The following is a 20,750-nucleotide window of genomic DNA, read 5'->3' on the forward strand; positions in this document are numbered from 1 at the left end:
AGTCAGAACTTTTTTACTGCTTTCCACCTCTGTCATCTGGAGAGGCTCAGATTTATCTTGTGACTTATAGAGTTGCAAAGTAGAAGGAGCTACTGGTATTTTACTCCCATTCCCATCCCCAAATTTTTTTGTGTGTTATTTAACATAGAACAAATGAGTCTCCTGGATAATTTAGCATTCTTTGAGGTTTATGTTTCCATAGTCCTGAAGTATCCAGTAATTCACAAAAATAAAGCCAAGATTAGTCTGAAAAAATAAGCAAGAAGCAGCTTAGCTTTGTTTCTGAGAAATCATGTCCTACTGTTGCTATGGAGAAGAAACCAGTCAGAGGCACCTATCAGAGATGAGCAAAATCCAAACGCAGTTGTTAGCAAAACACAGAAACATAGACGCCAAATTCATCCAAAATCAGAAACTGAATTTATTGAAGCTGCAGACTGTAAAATCAGTTTTCTCAGCAGAGTTACCTTTAGCTTCCCCCTTGCCATTAGTAGTGCAAATAATAGAACTTTAAGCTCTGTGATTGGATGTTTCTTAGAAAAATGCACCTTGGGAGTTGTAGTTTACTTTTCATCTTATGATTTTATGCACACTGGCTTGTACCTTGAACTTTTTGTCAAAGAAGATTTTTTCCCCCTTTATTTAGGGAAGTTTTACTGAGAGCCCATCTCTCTTTTGCAGGAAAACACCCACACAATGGCACACATTTACATCTGCAAGCTGCCTTGCACATCCCGCTGTGCACTGAGCAGCTCCACTGTAGCAGTTGAGGGTTAAGAGGCCTTGCTCAAAATCAGTGATACTACTTCAGTAGTATCCATTTCTTTAAACTTTTGTTGCGGGTTCAGAGCACAATTTAAAATAACAGTAACTTCTATCATTTTGTGGCAATGCCAGCATATTTAGCATTTACATTCTGTATGAGTAGCATAAAGGTAGAAGCAGCAAAATATATAGGCAATGCACTTTACAGGTTCAAAGTGGCTGTGTGTATTCAAAATCTTACGTACTGATCTGAAATGTTTGTTACTCACTGAATTTTATGCACAAATTGATTTTATTCAAGTCGCCATTACGTGAGTTCAACTAAAGATTCAACTTCAGCTGTGTGTATTTTCTAATCCTAACCTAAATATTATGTTGATTTACTGTAAATATGCAGAGCTCTGTATATAGACCTTCTGAGTTTAAGGGCTCCCACACAGATGCTGAGAAATCTGCTCAAAACAAGAAGGCCTGCTCCTACTTTGCATTTCAATTTAACATTTCAGAGAACTGGCAGCATGTTGCCTCGCTTAGCCCTCGCTTCGTTACACCCACATGGCTTCTTGCCGTGCTTGCTGACGTCCTCCACTGTTCAAAGGGCTGCAGCTTGGCGGAGAAATTGGGGATTTCCATACCAGATCCCTCAGGTATCTACACACTCAAACGTGTGTCCTGCTCATCTTCTTCCTCCTCCCCCACTCCCATCCTACAACGCCTGCCCTTCTCCCTGCACACTGCTCAGATTTCCCATCTCGGAGCTCAATTGACCTCACCGCTGCATCTCTTTGTTTTGGTTTCCTGAAATCTCAGCAGCACCTGAAAGCTTCTCTGCTGTCTCCCATATAGGGCTTGCTCCCAGAGGAGAGTTAGCTTTGTAGCAGCCCTGTGTAAAATTGCTTTACTTAGACAAGGATACTTCGGTGACGCTAATTGAAATGGAGTCCAGCACTGCTGTACTGTAGCAGGTAGGTGATCCCGGCTACAGACGGTAGCCTCTGACCCAAGGGTGCTGCCTCAGTTTTTTCCTACGAGGGACGGCTCAGCCTCTGTCTGTGTGGGCAGGGATTTTCCATGAATGATAAATGGAAGAGGCATGGCGTCTGAGCTCTGTTTCAGCAGCAGAACGTCTCTCCATTTTTAGCCTAGATGTTTCTCACACTGTATGGGTGCATTGTTTGAGTTTTTATTCTGTTACAGGTGCAGATAGTTCCAGTAAGTTACTGAGTTAGTGTTATTATTAAAGCATACCAGACAATGTGAGAACACAAAAAGGAAATATGCATCTTTAAGGACTTGTTTCTGCCATTCCTCCTTATTTTGATGACAAATGCTGATGAATTGAGTTGTAACACTAGCTACTCAATTTTGAATGAAGATGCTTGTAAATATTCAACCCCTTTAAATACTACAATTTGTTTTGCCACATTCATTTTGGAGGAAACATTGTTGCTGCCTGAATTAAGTTCAGTTGCCATGTTTTTTTTTCCAATCCAAAAGTGTGACATGCTTGTTACACAAGTTGTAGGAGCTGTAGGGAAGAGGTCAGGATCGATGGTTGAGCGTACAAATCTACAATTTTGATATGTAGGCTACTTGGTTAAGGCTAGGGAAAGATGGTTTTGGTTAAATATTGAGATTCAGTTGTGTTTTAGTGACAGGATTGACAGGTGTGGTAATTGAAGCGAAAACCCATGAGATATGTTTTCAGTAAACAATTTGCAAAGGCATTTTGCATTGGCATTGAGCAGTTTCTAATTGAATAAAGACATGTCTTTGTTATATTGATTGAACTTAGCAGCTCAGGTAAGAAATAGGTTTGGTTTTGTCACACGGGCATACTGTAAGCCAGTGTTGTTACACCAAACATTCCACAAAATCTTTAAAAAAAAAAATTTTTTATTCCAGCATAAATCAAAGGAAGAGCACAAAACTGGCAACACTTTATTTTAAGTCCCGCATTTAGCATTTATAAGCAGTATATAAACATGTAATTAATGATTTTTAACACATTAATGTAGTTGTAGGCAGATATAAGTGTTTATTAATGTATTAATCAACCACTACAGCTCCTCCTGTTTGCACCCATAAGCTGAGCCTGGTGTAAAAACAAATAATTTAAGAAAATATAATAATACACAGTTTTAATAATACATAATGTCTTCATAGGAGAAGCTAGAATTGTTGGCAAATACTGTACATTAATAAATACTGCGTACAACTACATTATTATGTGTTATAAACAATTTATTAAATGCTTATAAATGCTAAATAGAGAACTTAAAGTAAGGCGTCACCTAAATATTTGTTTGCTGTGATCTACCATTAAATCCAATTATGTCCTCTCGTAAATGGTCCTATATGCTTCTACAACCTATAGATACTGATACATCTTCATTGTCAAAGAGATCTGATGTTATTAAGTCAATGCTAAACACCTGCTTGGCAGACTTTTAACTTAAAATTTAACTTAACAGGCATCTTCTGGCAAAGGGGTGAAGATGCATTGACTCTATACCTGCAACATCCCCTGTTTGATTTTACCCGTGGGCCTTGTTGTTTTCTGTATTTCCATGTTTCCTGTCTGTATCTGAAATTTCATTAAACATTAAAGGCAAGATAGATTTAGCAAAATCACAAAGATTTTCTATACAAGTCAAGCCCTTCTCCTGAGACATTTTAGAGGAGACACGCCACTCAATCACATTCTCAATACAACTCTATGGGGAAAGCCCGTAACAGTAAAGATGGCGGTTATCTCGCCCCTCCCGCTAGAAAGCCAATCGTCTGCTTTTAACAGCCAAGTGGGAAACATATTTCAGCCAATCGTGTGGTTCCACTGACGTAAGGGTCTGTTTTACTTCTACTGCGCATGCGTGGACGTGGTGATGCATGCGTAGTAGAAGTATAACCGGTTGGGAAAAACGCTTTTTAAACCTTATTTTGGGGCAAAGTTGTCAAACTTTTTCAGCGATTTTTATCAGATTTTAATGCTGATTCTATTCATGTAGTTTTTATGTCCTGTGAAAGTGTAGATCTGGCTCTCTCCCCATTCATTTAGATAGGAGCCTGGTCTTGTTCGTACGAAATAGCTGCCCGGAGGCGTTGTCAAGATGGAGGCCGAGTGGCATGACTTGCCTAAAAGAACTTTGCCTTCTCTCTGTCTTTAATGCAAAGTGTATTTTAGAATACCAGTTTACAGTTCTGGTTAGCAGGTTCAGCAGATAGCTGGTTAATATCCCAAGATTTAAATTGTAAATTCATATTGATTTCGCATAAAACAGAAAACTGGTATTTCACTACTCTCATTGACTTAAAAACTTCCAAGCATCTTGCACTTTAGGCCACACCAAAATCCGTGAGGATAAGCAGGTGTTTTGCCCTCGGCAGCTGATGGAAAACATCTGCTGTGACATCACTGATTGGGGTGTGTCCAGAGGAGAGCAGCAGACTGCAGTTCCGCAGCTTTCCGCCATATGTGATTTAGTGTGGATCTACCCATTTCAGACATTTGAGTGTAGAAGTTTCCGTTTCCATCAACATACACTGACTTCCTCATAATGTGACATATTGCAATGCTGCCCCCAGTTATACTGGGCCTGTTCCATTTCACTGTCCACTCAGTGGATTCCTGTTTGATAAAAAGTGTATTTTCTGAAGCCAGAGTATTGGCGTGTCTCGCTGCAAACCCACTCCTATGGAGGGCTAGTAAAATATACGTCCTACAGGAATACTGCACTGTAATTACATTCTCCCATTAGCATACGGAGGCTCGGAGTCACACTGCACTCAGCCTCCAGCAGCACTTTGCCATATGGTCCGTCTGCGCTTCTCAGGCGATATTTGGCAAGACTCTTGCAGAAGGTCAAATATCAAGTCAGAGGACTGTGCCAGAATTGCATCTATGCTAATTGCTCTCTCTCTCTTCCTCTGCTCCCTCATCCATCTCATGCTCCTCTGTTCCTCACGCTCTCTCTCTCTTTCCTCCCTCTCGTCCTCTCCCACTGAAGTAAGTAATCTGCTTTAGGATGTTTCTGAGATGGAGATGGATTTGGTTTTCCTTCGCTGCCCCTCAGCCTAATCTCCCCCTTGTGACCACCCCGCCCTGCCTAGACACAGCTCTTAAGCACACCATCATACATCCCCCCTCTACCCCCACTTCATACACGCCTAGTCAGCAAAAAACTTCCAAATTCCTCATTACTCACAAACATCCGCAATACACTTAGCTTGATTTGCTCGAATGGATGCCTGGTGCAAAGCTGGACTTTGAATTAAAAGATTGTGGCTGTATTTCAGTTTTGGAATGCTATCACAACACTGGTGTACTGGTGTGATTCTTTGTTGGTGTGCTTTAGTGTTGTGAGCATTTAAAGGAGGCATTTATCTGAATACATATGCTATTAAGAAGAAAAATAGAAAGAAATAGCTTTTGATATTCCACTAAATTTGTTAATATTTCAGACTTAAAAGTCTTCCATAATAAATTAAATGTGCTGATGATCTGTGTTGAATACGAGCTGAAAAACTGACGGTAAATGTCTGCAAAGGTTGACAACAGGCGCAGAGATTTTGATCTCACATTGGATCTTAAGGGAGCTAAATGCTGATGTAATCATTTAAACTGACTGATAAAGCAATCAAATTGATTTTTTATTTAAAATCATCATGCATTGGTTAATATTCTCACTTGACTGTTAACCTGAAATTCACAACTCTGAGCTTTTATGGCACCCGTGAACTGAAGTGGTTCTAAGCTATAAAAATAACATGAATATTTGGCAAAATAGTTTGAGCACATTCGTTTCAGAAGGCCGTCAGAGTTATTTCATTTAAGGCTGTCGATTTTCCAAATACTAAAGAGAACTACAGTCACACTAGCAATACAGTGAAAGATAGCTGCAACAATCCGAGAGTAATTTGATTTACACTTCTAAGTGTCTTTTTTTAGCTTTAGAATTGATATTTCTATGGTTCATAATGTTATTATCATATTCATGTTGTACTCTGAAAGTTATAGTCTAGTGAGGGAGCTGTGAAAAATGAAACCTTTAATGGGCTACAGGATAGTGTTGATAAAAAAAAAACCCACTGTTGCCTGTAAGCATGACATGAACAAGATCAGTTAAGAAAAAGGTTTTGGTTTTTTTATACTGTAAGCCAGTGTTGTTCCACTAAATCTTATTTTAGGTCCAATATACATCAAAGGAAAAGCAGTAAAGCTGAAATTTAATGTTTAATGTTTATTTTTTGGTTTATCTGTTTATTTATGGGTGCGATTAATCATCATTAACATTGTGAGTGGTGGAAATATTCAGATGCTTTACCTAAGTAAACACATGTAAGTGTCATCGGCAAAATGTACTTCAAGTGTCAAAAGTAAAATAAAGTTTAAAAAGGACTAAAGTTAAAAAAGGTGATATTATGCTTTTTGGCTTTTTCCTCTCCTTTATTGAGTTTATATGTGTTTTGTGCATGTAATAGGTTTGCAAAGAGAAAAAGTCCACCCCAAAGGGAGTTCCCATCTCCCAAAGAAAACTCTGCTCTGAAATGCTTTAAAACAGCTTGTTTGTAGTCCAGCTGTTTCCCTCTTATCCCTGTGACTTCACAGGGATATTTAAGCTCATTTAATGCTCGCCAAGCGGCTAGTCCAACACGCCCTCAAAAACACCGGTGTAAAGACACTAAGCTGCAGCACACACCTCTCCTCTCCCTTCCAAACACTAGCTACCCTCCCGGTGGTCAATATAACAATTAAGTTGTTACTGTGATGTAGAGACAGAGCTCAGTTAAAACTTTATGGATGAAAGATACATTTGTTACAGATAAAAAACTCACCACTCTGAAACTCTAGCTCCAGTCTATGTTGACATGCTGGTCGGCAGTGGTGTGGGATGGGGTAAATTTTTGGGGAAGCCAAGTGAGAGGGGATGTTTTTGGAGGGCAATTATCTAATGTATTATGCAATTACAGTGCAGGATATAATTTTACTCAAAATTGAATCATACTTTAAGGTTGCGCACTATCTGTTATCCATACACACGCTGAAAGTTGCATTTACTGACTCGTACGCTCTCCCTCTCTCTCTCTTTCTCACTCACTCACTCTCTCTCACCCCAAATAGCATACATATCCCACTGCCAGGGTTGGGGAGTAACGGATTACATGTAACGGCATTATGTAATCAGGATACAAAAAAATGTAACTGTATTCCGTTACAGTTCAGAAAAAATAGACGTAATCAGATTACAGGTAGCTATATTTTGTAAAATCGTGGATTACTCAAAGGGATTACTTTAAGCAGAAACTTTCCATGAAACAGAATACGCTGTGCTATTTGCCTCCATATATGTTTTTTATATACAGTCTATGGTAAAAACCCAAAGCAAGGGAGAGACGTGTTGCAGGTATTGATTGGCGTTTACATTCGCCAGTAGCGGCAAATGTGTGTTTACGCCCCCATCATGCAGACTCATGCATGTGCGGACTGGTTCCAGCTCCCAGTGAGTGAACACGGCAGCTGGACCGGGACCGAGCACAGCCTCCGAGACCGACAGAGGCAAGTTTGACCACTGGGGATACAGTACGAATGTGGTTTTCTTGCCGGGTTTGGCTCTTGGCAACCCGGGGTTGAGTAAGCTTATAGGACCGCTAGCAGCATGGCTAACTGACCGAAGTAACCAGCCACAGATATAGACAGAATGGCTACAGTTAGCAGTTTAGCAAAACAGTAAAGCTATCACAGAAGCTCTGTCTAAATCATCTCAGTAAGTTCCTGGATTCCCTGTTGGTCGTTGAGGCTGTGTTTGGTCCTGTTCATGCTGTGTTCACTGGGAGGCTGCTGAGTGAGGTTTCGTTGCCCGCTCGCCCCCCTACGGTTCCCAATCAGGCACCGCACCCCGTGTAACTACTTAAACACCTTTATAACGTTACAGTCTATGGTAAACACTAATACTCCACCGGTGCTCCGATCTCCCAGTACGGGCAGAGTAAGCGAATTTGACCAGTGGTTGCATAGCTAACTGAACTGAATAACAGCAGCTAGTTAGCTTGTTAACTAACTTCAGCAACAAGTAAAGCTATCTGTCCATCAGGAAACTCTGTGGATCACAGAGTTGAGGCAAAGCAAGGACATCAGAGAGAAAACTAGAAAAATATTTTCTCCATATTTCTAATATTTCTCCTTCAATAAAATCCAGTTTCACCAGAATCTGTGAAGAAAGTTGTGTTTTTGTACAGTAATCAGTGAGGCCCGGCCCCAGAAACACTATGCTTCAGCAGCTTCATATTCTTTTCATTGGATGCTAAATTAATACAAGTCCAGAATGAGTAATCAAAATTGTAAAATGGTTTTCCAAATGGCAAACTTAAATCTCATCAAGAATACCAACAAAACAATGTTTTGATACTGCCGTAGTGGTGACATAGTGCAAAGCATATCATTAAACAGCTGTCTGTGCAGATTAGCTTCATGTCGCAGGATAGATCCATGTTACATCACCCGCTGCCATTTTTCTGTTGTTAAAAAGCGCCAGGTCCCTGCCGCCGCTCGACTGCGGTAATGTTTACGTTTATCTTGTGGGGAATCCCTCACCTAACACAGCTCAGGCTTGTTTCCTCTGAATTGTAGTGAAGTATTAGTAGTGAATTATAAAGTAGCATAAAATAGAACTGGACACTTATCTAAAATTTGTACTTCAGCATAGTACTTGAGAAAATATTCAGTTACTTTCCAACACATTGTACGAGTCAGGGTGCCAGGATTTTCATCTGCAAAAACTGTGTTTTGGGCGTTAACAACTAGACCTTATTATGGTCAGCATTCTTTTTTACTTCACCAGAATTAATGTTAATGATGATGATGATATATATACACACATACACACACATATATACGGTGGCCCGTAGGTTTCAGGCCTAATACAAATCCCACAACATGAATACAAACGCCACAACACGATTACAAACGCCACAACACAATTACAAAAAGTCACAACACAAATACAAAAGGCCACAACGGAAGTGAACCACAATGGAAGTTGACAATGAAAGAGACACTTAGTAACAGTGGATTACTCTTTGCAGAACACAACTACACAGTAGTACAGTGGCAGTGTATCCGTCCCACGTTCAGGAGGTCTGGGTTCAAATGGTAGAAAGAACATTCTTTTTCACGTGACTTTTTCCGCATAATAGTGTCTGCCAAATTTGTAAATGTAGGCCTACGTGGAAGAAGAACTTCTTACCCATTTGTAAAGTAATACTTTGTTCTGGTCAAATAATATACAGCGGGATATTTGTGTGAATTAAACAGCTGTCTGTGCAGATTAGCTTCATGTCCCAGGATAGCCTTTTGCTGTGACATTACAGCGCCGATGGAAACGTTTAAAATGACTGACAGACCCCTTTCTAATCATGAAAGTAAACCATTAAACAAAAACACTCATACATCAACACAATAAAGAAATAACCTGGAAAGTTAAAAGGACCGGTAGAGGTGGGATAAATCTGAGAAAATAATTAGTTGGGTTGAGTGTGGGTGGATGATTTGTGCGTACATGATTATTCAGATATTGTCAGAGCCAATTCGCGCATCACACCAATGTGGCTCATTTAATCGTGACAAAACAGAGCAAACAGCCGCTGATGTCAAATTATTAGGCTGTATAACATAAAGAGCATCTTTTGCATTCACCACTAACCTGGTGTATTTTATGTTGTCATATTGTAACAATAGTTAGAAGTGTTCCTCCCTGTCCATTCATAGTTTTCAGTCACGTGACATTCGCGGTAGGCTACCTGGAGGGCAAAAACAACAGACCAACACAACAGCTCACGCCGCGACTCCCCCTTAGAGACGTCGCAAAAGCAGTTACATTTATTTGGATCACCTCTCAACTTAAGAAAAAGAAAGATATGAAGTGTTGGGCACTTCCGATCCATGTTACAGCACCCGCTGCCATTTTTCTGTTGTTAAAAAGCGCCAGGTCCCTGCCGCCGCTCGACTGTTTACGTTTATCTTGTGGGGAATCCCTCACCTAACACAGCTCAAGCTTGTCTCTTCCTCGATTTGTGCATCAGAAAGTACAACTACCATCCAGCATTTTGGCAATGCAAAAGTAAAAAACTCATAGTAACAGTGGAAAATAACGTCTTTTTTGCCCTCCAAGGGAGCGTTTTTCATGGAATGTGACGTCACGTGAAAACTTTGAATAGGGGGTGCTGCAAGTATAAAGTCATCTCTGTGGTAACCTGAGACTCCTTGCTTTTTGTTTAGCACATTTTGAGTCTATTTTTGATGCTAATCTGCACAGACAGCTGTTAATTCACACAAATATCCCACTGTATATTATTTAACCAGAACAAAGTATTACTTATTTATCAAACGGGTAAGAAGTTCTTCTTCCACGTAGGCCTACATTTACTAATTTGGCAGACACTATTATGTGGGAAAAAGTCACGTGAAAAAGAATGTTCTTTCTACAATTCAAACGCAGACCTCCTGAATGTGGGACGGATACACTGCCACTGTACTACTGTGTAGCTGTGTTCCACAAAGAGTAATCCACTGTTACTAAGCGTCTCTTTCGTTGTCAACTTCCGTTGTGGCCTTTTGTATTTGTGTTGTGGCTTTTGTAATCGTGTTGTGGTGTTTGTATTTCCGTTGTGGTTTTTGAATTTGTTTTGTGGCTTTTGTGGTCGTGTTGTGGCTTTTGTATTAGGCCTGATACCAACGGGCCACCATACATATATATATATATGTGTGTATATATGTATATATGTGTATATATGTATATATGTGTATATATGTATATATGTATATATGTGTATATGTGTATATATATATATATATATATATATATGTATATATATGGGCTGGTATTATTGAAGGCTTAAGCTGTTGTGCAGGGCACAATCTGTTTGCGTAACACTGTTGTGATGCAGGACTGGGGGCATTGGCGTGTGGATGACTAGATGAGTGGTCTGTCCATGATGGTGGCCTTGGAGAGGTACCTTTTATAAACGGCACTGGCTGGCTGGAATATTAGCTACAAGCTTCAAGATGAGATTTCAACCCCCACCCACCAACGCCGGTAACAGTGCAGGTGATGGATTGCTATACCTTCCAGGTTTGAGCTTGGCAACGCCCCAATATTCCTGCGGAATAAAGTGACAGGCAATATATAACGCATCAGTTAAGGCTGGCTGCACCACTGAAACTTTTTACCTCCCCTTCTTTAGACCCGGAGATCGGCCCTGAATGTTTGGCTGGCTCCCAAAGTCCTCATGCTCATTCACTGCTCCTCTTTCCTGTCTATTCCTAATCATGTCTGCCACCCCACCAGTTTGCCTAAGAAAATAATCAAAATAGAGTCCAGGTTGCAAAATACCTAACTTACCCTTTAACTTTTCTCACTGTAGTTCTGAGGTCTCAGATTTATTTGGGGTGCGCGAGGTGCAAGGTGTTCGTGTCAAGAAAGAAAACGATTTGGCTGACCTGGGTTTGCACACAAACTTCACTTGCAGTCGTGATGCTGTGTGAAAAGTGTTTTGTAATTATGTTGGTTTTTTTAAGCCAGCGTCCAGACAGCTAAAGCAGTGTCAGCCGTGTGTCAAGAGAGAGAGGGTGAATTTATATATATTTTGTTTTCAGCCTGTCAGGGCTGCATCCAAAGGATTGCAGTTATGAAAAGTAGCCTTGGTCCCGGTCTGTAAGTTAATAAATTATAGGTATTGTCAGGGTAATGTATGGGCCATGTGTTATAATGAGCATTCTGAAACACATCAGCACACGCCCACAGACTGTTCTTCAACCTGCCCAGCGCCACTGTCTCTCCCTAAGATCCCTCCCTTCCTTCTCCTTTTCAGTCTCCCCCCTATATCTGTCTCTGCCCTGCTTCTATGTGTTCCATCTCTACTCTGATTTTTCTCCCACTACACTTTTTTCTAATCTCTAACACATTTTTTTTTATCTCAGAGTATGAGGGGATTCTTGAGAATTCCTAGACAGAAAAAGAGAGGATGGGGAGAAGGCGAGTTTGTAGTTGGCTGAAAAAAATCCCACCCGTAATTATGGTGAATTCAAAGTTTTATGATGTTGTGCATGCCTGTGTGTGTGCCTTGAGTGTGTGTGTTGGTGGGAGTGTGGGGGGGGGGCTCTGTGACAAGGCTGGCCGGGAGCATAGAGCTGAGGGTTAGTGCCAGACATGTCTCAAGAGAAACCGGGGCACATTTGCAATCACCCCGAGTTCAAAAGGGTAATTTATTCACAGTCTGTGGTTAAAGTAGGGCTGCTCAGAATGCCAGTGGGATTTTGCTGGGAAGCAGAGTAGTAGAGACACATTATTTTCATTTTTTTCTCTCAACTTGTTTTTTTTCTCTATTCCTCTCTTCCTTTTTCCCCTCCTCGTCCTGTTCATCGCCTGTTGTTTCTGCAAGCTCTGTGTGGCGTCTTTTAACACACGCCGGCGAGCATATTTCATTTTTACACTCATCCACATTGACGTCCCGGTGCTGATTGAATTTTGAGGCGCTGCGGCGTCTGCCATTATCATCCTCATCGTCTTGAGTGGTTTATCTCTGGCCCCAGCTCAGTGTGACGCCAAGGCTGCAGGGGAGAGGGGGCAGGGGTGGGCTCGGGGTTCATGTGTTTTTATTATTTTTGTGGGAAAGATATTGAAGGATAGAAGGATTGGATTGGCCTTAACCCGGACATTTAAGATTGTGGTTGGAGGTGTATGTTGTGTGTGCATGCAGGTGCCCCTGCAGAAATTAGTAAAGCCGCCTTTACAGAAGCTGCTTCAGTCCAGTCGGTTTGATTATGATTCAACATCCCGCTCTAGCCAGCGCCGTCTTTCTACCACTTCGTCTCAAACGGCCGACGACGTGGCTTCAGCATTAACTGCACCTGCCAGTTTCAGTTAGGATCACAGGGTGTCATGGCTGCCCAGAGACCTCACACTGCCACGCCAAAATCCGCAGAGAATTATTCCACCACATGTCAGTTTTACTGTGTCGTTATCACCGAAAGCCACCGGCAGACACTTAGAATACATTGCCTACTGTGGTGGTGTGGTGGGGTTAATTTGAGGTCTGGAGAAATCTTTTCCTCCTCCTTCAGTCAGTTCAATACTCTGTCGTGTGCATTCATTGCCAGAGCGGGAAATTGTCTTTCCCCCTGTGTGTCGTTGTAGCCAGGTTGTTATGTATGCTCTGCTGCAGAGGCAGCAGCGTTGACGTGAGGCTGAGCTGCTGCCACAGCATCTTGAGTTGAGGTGAAACCTTGGTGTTGCTCCCGTGTCCCTGGTGTAACACTATCAGCCCTTACCTTCCCCCCACCTTGCTCTCTTCTGTTTTTCCTTCTCCCTTTATCCCTTTCTGTCTCGCCCTTTCTCCCTGTTGTTTCTGTATTCTTGTGTCTTTTCTCCCTCACTCTCTCCCTAGCGGTTGATGGAGTGAATTTGAAGGCGCATGCAGGTGGGGGAGCAGACAACATGGAGCTGTACTAATTGAGCCTTCTTTGTGCCTCGTCACTGCAGTGTGCCGAGGCGAGGAGGCCCAGGAGTGAATCCAAGCAGCACTCGAGAGCCCCACTGGATCGATAACGCGGGAACTTAACAAAACAGAGACATGCCGAGTGCCCAGATCAGGGTCATTATTGTCTCTGGCGAGCAGCACTTCCACCAGGGACTGATCAATGTGAGAATATGGATCAAGATAAACATTCTCGCCTCCCCTTTCTCTCCTCTTCAGCCTCAGCTCTTACAACATCACATTTAAGACCGAGAGAGCAGAGCTTAAGGCTGAAAGTACTGCTGTGGGTGTGCAGTATCCAATGTGGATGTGCACGTGGCATCCACAACATTTGAAGTACATTCTCTTCTCTGTGCCTTATTAGGAAGACTTGTCACAGTGCTCTGACAGACATGTTGATGTGTTTTATAGGAAGTTCTTGAAGATCAACGTTTAAGGAATGTGTTTGCTGAGATTCCCTAGCTTGGCTTTTATATAGAAACTTGGAATGGGCAAAACTGCAGATTGTCTTACAGGCCTCGTGTGTTTAGTTCAATTTTTGTTGCCACAAATGTCTTGTAGCATCACCATGTAAGCCCTGACCAATTTATTTGATCGGAGAAACATACACTTAATTGTCAGTTTATTAGGTACACCTAGCTAAAAACTAATGCAGTCTAATACAACAGTCCTGCAATAAATTCATGAAGGTTATAATGTTCCATTTTGGTTGAATCTGTTTCAGAGAGGCTGCATGGACATTTTGGAGACTATGGTGCAGCTGAATGGTGTATTGTGTTATATTGATAGGTCCACCCCATTTATATCAGTGAAGGTAGACTGAATAACAGAAATGCCTCTCCGTATAACGTAATACGGTTCAACAGCACCACAAACTACATCCTCCCAAATGATCGTACAGTTGAATCAGTGTCTCTCTTCAACAAACACTGAACACTGCAATCTTCATACAGGGAGCATTTAATGCAGGACTGTTGTTTTAGACTGCATATGTATTTTAGCTAGTTATCCCTAATAAACTTGCAACTCAGTGTAATTTCATTGAACTTACCACAATGCTTTCCCTGTACAATCTCTCCCATTTGGTCAGTTTGCTAAAGAAGGCCTTCCCTACATCATCCATGTATAGCTCATCCATGTGTTTTTTTTACTCTGGAGACCTAAAGGGAAACAATATATGTAAAGACTTAATTGCTTTATTGTACAGTACATATTAAACCATATGAAAACTTTGCATTGGACCACAACAAACACACATATCAACAAAAACATTTACTCAATGTTTGCTTGGTGGTTCAGGTGATAAGAAATCTCACAATGTAACTATGGTCAAATCGGACTTTGCACCTTTGTTTCATGCCACTCACCCATCCTTTCTGTTTTTCTCTACTATCAAATATCTTAAGAATCACAAATGATTGATAATGGCTTTAATAATATATTTATTGAAGCCTAATTGCTTCCAAAAATGATAAAAACACAATTAATGGAGCTACGATGACATAACAAGGGGGCATGCGTCAGCCCATTGCAATTTAGCAAAAGAGAAAACATCTGTGAGAGCGTCTTGACCCTTTAAAACATAATGGTGTGTCATTTCATCCATGACTTTAAATTGGTGATGATGGTGTCCTGCTGTTCTCAGTCCCTCCATTATTCACTTGGAAGGTAATAGTAATTACTTAATCTGGTGTGAAAAAATGGTAAATGGTTACCTCACACATAGGAAGGAATGTAATGACCATACATTGACTTTGTAAAGATATAAATATATCTTTGAGATCCATGATGGTCTGTTTAGATGGGACATCTCAAACTGGTGAAGTGCTGTTTGTCATACAACTGTCTACATTTTCATAAAGTTCCAACAGAAATGCAAAAAAAAATAAAAAATCCCACTGTAAGGTCAGTGAGTGTAAAATGGTAAATTTGCTATATTTGGCTACATAAAAGTCACAAATGTCACAGCTAGAATGGTTGCTCGACATACATTGTACAACATGTACCATACGATATGGCAAATAAGTTTAAAATGATGTAAAATAATCCCACTGCTGCTCATTTAAATAGATTGTGTTTAAGTTGTTTAGGGTTATTTTCATTTTGGACTCTGGACTTGTTTGCTCTATAAAATGTCAATCACAAGTTTGCAGAGCCCAAGGTGATGTCCTCAACATGCTTGTTGTGTCAAAACAAAGACCACTAAAAGCAGGAAATCTTTGCATTTGTGAGGCTGGGACTTGTAAGTGTGTGGCGTGTTTGCTTGTAAAAACTTAAGAGGTTAATAAATCATAAAAATTCAATGTGCCAATCCACTATCTGATTAATAGACTCATGCTCTATTGTTCATTCATTCGGACAGCAGAATTTAGAACAGTAACATGATTATATCTTATATGAATCCACCAAAATTCGAGATACATTAATATTAAATTATCGCCCAGCACTACTGCACAGTATAAATAACGTTTACATGAGGTCCATAAACTGTAGAAGCCTGAGTGTAGGAGCCTGTCTGGTGCACTCATCAGCATGCCTTTAAGGAGCCACAGATGACACTTGGTATTAAAATGTCAAATTGCCCTCCACTCAGACTAAAGTGATTTTAGTTGTGATTATGCACTATTTCCCCCGTCAACAGCAACAAAAAAAAAATATCAAAAAATGTGCTAATTGGTCATGGGGATTGGTGGGAGATTTCAGTATTTTATGTCTTTGACTTCCAAATGAGTTTCGGAAAGGAGAGGCTGTCACTCTGGCATAGAGGTTTTGGGGAAAAGGAGGAGGGGCGGCTGCTGGCGCAGGCTCAAATTGAAATGATGCACTGTTCCCCCTCACTGCGGCTACAGCTCACAGTAATTAAATGCCTCATTGTTGCTTCTTGGGAATTTGTATTGAATATTTCATCCAGCGTAATGATTATTTGGGTGTGGGTGGGACGTGGATGTAATCACCTTGGCTGGCTCTTTGATGAAATACTTGGTTTGGTGGTTGTGCTTTATAGCTGTTTTAAGTGCCCTTCTGGGTTTTTACTTTACTTAATGCCCATGTTATTTCAAACTGCTGTTCAGAACTTATTCAGTATTATTGATTATTGGCACACAAATATGTCTGTAATTTCTAGAAATATGTTTGCTTGAAGATGATACATACAGATTATTCATGATATGGCAATGGATGGCATGACCTCGAAACCTACAAATTAAAATGTGTCCTTTCCCTTTGTCTTCCACAGAGGACGCCGATCAACAACGGCGAAGCTTTCCGGTGGTTCTTTTAGAGAGGCGAACCATGGCCGCCCCATCCAACAGCAGGAGGGCAGGTGGAACTCTTGACTCTCTGCCAGGAGCACTTGATGGGTTCACAGAACCCAGCGTGCCCAATACATTTGTGGAAGACGAGAGAAGAAAAGTGGACAGACAAAAAGATAAATGAAAACATAATGGTGTTGTTTTAACTCTGTAATTTCCTTTTCTGTGTAATTATTGTACCTTTTGACAGTATCATAATGTATATTTTTGGTGTCTATGAACGTGTTTTCAGTGTTGTGGCTGTAGGTTTACAGCCAATCCTATGTAAAGGACTCAAACAGACAATCATACAATCATTCTGAATCCGTCAAACAGAAGAGGCCACAAGGATTGATGATATAACAAACACAACACACTTTACTCTGGAGCAATAATCTATTCTGTTGATTATTCTTCAACCTTTCATTTCTGTTGACTCTTGAATTGTTTTCTCAAAATTAATCATCTTCTAGTTTTGTCTATTATTTCATTTGAAAACCAAATTTTTAAATGCCACACTAATAATAAGACCATCGCCAGCAGTGTGATGTGTCTCGTTGAGAACGTTGACTTGAAGGATGGCAGCAGTGCTTCTGTTTCTGTGTTTTCTCATTCCAGTGGACTCACTGCAGAACAGGGCACATTGTCTTGTGTAGTGAGTTGCACTTCTTCAAAATCGAATTGGACGTCATTTGATTGTGACCACAGTGTTTTGACCTCCTGACTGGAAGTCATATTCTCAAAGATGATTTAAGTACATGTTTTTATCAAATCCTACATAGTTCATCAAACCTTTATTTCAGTTTGGATCACTAATGATCATAACTGTCTAAAAGGGAGAGAAATACCAGTAAAGGAATTGTGTGTTATGTTGAAAACATTAAAATTTAAAATGAATTACAGTACACTATACATATCAGATGTTGTTCTGGAGCAAAGTGACACTCTGGACTTTTCTCCTGCAGAGTAAACGACAGTCCTTTCTCCTGCAAAGTGACGTTAACACATTCCAAAAACATAATGATTCAATAAGTTACTCATTGTCTTAAACCCTATTGTTGCATGTGTAAATGTGTTTTGGTTTTAAAGATTACTAAGAATTTGTATATTGTTGTTGTGATGCTTTTATGTGTTAAAATAAAAAAATGGCTTCAGTAAAAGACATCTTGACAGTAAATGTTTGATGCAAAGGAATCACCAGAGACAGGTAAAGAAATCCACCAATTAAAAAAAAAAGATCAGTGATCAATTATGATCACCTGATAAAAAAAATAATTTTTTGTCCTTCCGTAAAGCATCAACAGAAATAACAACCAGAAGGCGACAGGAGGAATATAACAGCATTGGTTGCCTCCCCAGTCACGTATTCCCTTGAATACTAAAATGTTGCATGGAGAAGAGTGGTTCCCAGAGGCAGCAGACTTTAAAGGACTAGTGAAATCCCATGTGGTTTGTCATGCTGGAATGCACTTGGGAGGGAGCACGGGAGGGGGGACAAGGGGAAGCAAGAGAAGGGAGGATGGGGGTGGGGGGGGCAAGACAGGCTCCTGAGATAGCTTGAGCAGCTGAGCGATTGCAGGGTCTGTGGGTTTCTGAAGGTGGGAGTAGTATTGGGAAGAGAGGGGGGCAGTAGGAGGGAAAGAGGGACAGAGGCACATTTGGGCGTCAATGCTGAGGAGAACGACCAGAGAAGGAGGAAATCATCCGGGACCGACTTCTCCCCTGACTGAGCATGCTTGCCATCACCCAAATTGAGCTGCTGACTGGTTAGGGCCAGCCAGGAAAACGACTTGAAGTGCTCTGTAGCGGCGGTGTTGGCAGCAATGTGGCGTCGGAGGCGTTCAGTCCCCCTCGCTGGTCATCAGAGGTTGATAACGTGCATCAGGGTGCGCTGGCTCGCTCACTCCCTGGCCGGTGAGATTAATAACATCAGAGACAGCTCTCTCTAATCCCCCCGCCACCTCCCACTCTGTGCTCTGGAACTGGGATTTAAAGTCCTCAGGCCCAGGGGTTCAGTTTCCTGCTGCAGACAAGCAGAGACAGAGGCTGAGGACATAGCAGGACCACATTAGCAAGTTAGAGGGTTGTGGTGGGAATATTTGACATGTCCTCAGTCCTCGTGGGTGTAAAGGTTCAATCCAACATTTTAGACTGAAGGGGATTACAAACATCATGTGTAGATGACCCTGTTCTTTGGCCCTTCTCGATTAAACCAATTCTCTCAAAACACATTTATAAAAACTCTTAGAAGACTAGTTCATCATTCATGTGCTTATTTGCCTTCTTTCCGAGAGTAAATGAGAAGATTGATCACCACTTTATACCTCTGCGTTAAGTATGCAGCTAGAACAATGGCAGCAATTAGCTTAGCATAGTTTAGCAAGGATGGGCAAACAGCTTGTCTGGCTCATTCCATAGTTAAAAAATAATTCTCCCAACCCCTAAAGATGACTAATTACCAAGTTGTATCTTATTCATTTAATCTCTTAAGGATTAAACAAAAGAGATACAAGGTGTCCGTAGGCGTATTTAAAAAAAAAAACTTTGGCCAGGTTAGCTGGCCTGGCTGTGTCTTTATGCTATGCTAGGCTAATTAAATTATTAATAAAGGCTTCCTAACTGCAGCACCTAACTTACCTAAAGCACATGAAAGTGGTATCAATCTCTAACTCTTGAGAATTTTCCAAAATGTAAAACAATTTCTTTAAAATTTTAATATTAGTTATATAAGAGGACCTTTTTTGAATTGTGTATGTGTTTTAGGTGTTAAATCATACAAAGCTGAGGCATTGTTTTCCATTTCCAGTGTTCCTTTGGAGATTACAGCACCATCACATGTAACTGTTGAAACTGTAATTTCTGTCATAACAAAAAAATACATCAGATAAGATGTCACTCTAAAAAATATTTGCAAGGTATGTAAGGTCTACAACTTTGACTCATTATCACTATGAAAAGAACCAGATGTCTTAAAGGAGAGGAGAACAAAAATTCCAGGGTTAAATTAAAGGAACTAAAAGGATCCAACCAGGGTTAGTGTAGTAGGAAAAAATAACTGGAAGACAGTTTTTAAACTGTGATGGAAGTTGACAACAGACAGTTTGATTAATAACTTTAATGTTTATCCTATGTCCTCTCTTACACACACACATTTCCAGATCTGAGCATTTACTGATTGCTGAATTTTAGATTTATAGACTTTTTTTTAGACTAATAGCCAAAACTACAAAAACAAGATCCAGATTTGAATAAGCCAGAACTATGCTTTAAGGAGAATAAGTAAACCTAACTTATGTACACAAACCTTTCCCTGTAAAAAAAAAATAGAGGCGGTAATTTAAAGATCTGATGGGTAATATTTAGGAGGATCTATTGACAGAAATGCGATATAATATAAATAACAATGTTTTCAGTGATGTATAAACACTAATAATAAGACCATCGCCAGCAGTGCGATGTGTCTCGTTGAGAACGTTGACTTGAAGGATGGCAGCAGTGCTTCTGTTTCTGTGTTTTCTCATTCCAGTGGACTCACTGCAGAACAGGGCACATTGTCTTGTGTAGTGAGTTGCACTTCTTCAAAATCGAATTGGACGTCATTTGATTGTGACCACAGTGTTTTTTCACACTTACATAATGAACTGTTATGTTTTTATTACCTTAGAATGAGTCTACATACATCTACATACACCGTGGGTCCCCTTACATAGAGTCGCCATGTTGCGCCGCCATGTTTCTACAGTAGTCCAAACTACAGAGTGCGTTTTGTCACTACGTTGAATACGTACAAAGAAGAAGAAGAAGAAGTAGTAGTTGTAGTCTGCTTTTTTAGAAGTAAGAAGAGACTGAAATTTGGAAAAATGGAGGACCATACGCATTATTTAGCACAAGAGCCGACAGAGCATGTCAGCCATCGTAGCTTCTTTGCAACCCTCACAACTAGATGCCACTAAAACTTACAGACTAAACCTTTAACTGTTGTTTTATTCGACACTGAACGCTCGGAGAAATTCCATTTTAGACCAATAGAGGCATATAACAAACTTAATAAAACACAGTCTTGATATACCTTCAGTCTATTAAGACATTGTTATGACTTAACAAACATCCATCAGATACATACCGTTATTATCCCCTTAGAGTCATGTTTCTGGCCAAATGTCA

At 40.5% G+C, this 20,750-nt stretch overlaps 1 protein-coding gene across 1 annotated transcript in view; it reads left to right on the forward strand.

Moving 5' to 3' along the window:
- cxxc4 (CXXC finger 4) overlaps window positions 1-17,656 on the forward strand; it is an 86,057-nt gene extending 68,401 nt beyond the window's left edge. The window contains exon 4 of the mRNA XM_046047193.1: window positions 16,532-17,656. Within this exon, the coding sequence (XP_045903149.1) occupies window positions 16,532-16,576 (45 nt within the window). The 3' untranslated portion in view covers window positions 16,577-17,656. The remainder of the gene's footprint in view (window positions 1-16,531) is intronic.
- Window positions 17,657-20,750: the final 3,094 nt, after the last annotated feature.

This window comes from Micropterus dolomieu, linkage group LG04, assembly GCF_021292245.1.
Source record: "Micropterus dolomieu isolate WLL.071019.BEF.003 ecotype Adirondacks linkage group LG04, ASM2129224v1, whole genome shotgun sequence".
Classification (NCBI taxonomy): domain Eukaryota; kingdom Metazoa; phylum Chordata; class Actinopteri; order Centrarchiformes; family Centrarchidae; genus Micropterus; species Micropterus dolomieu.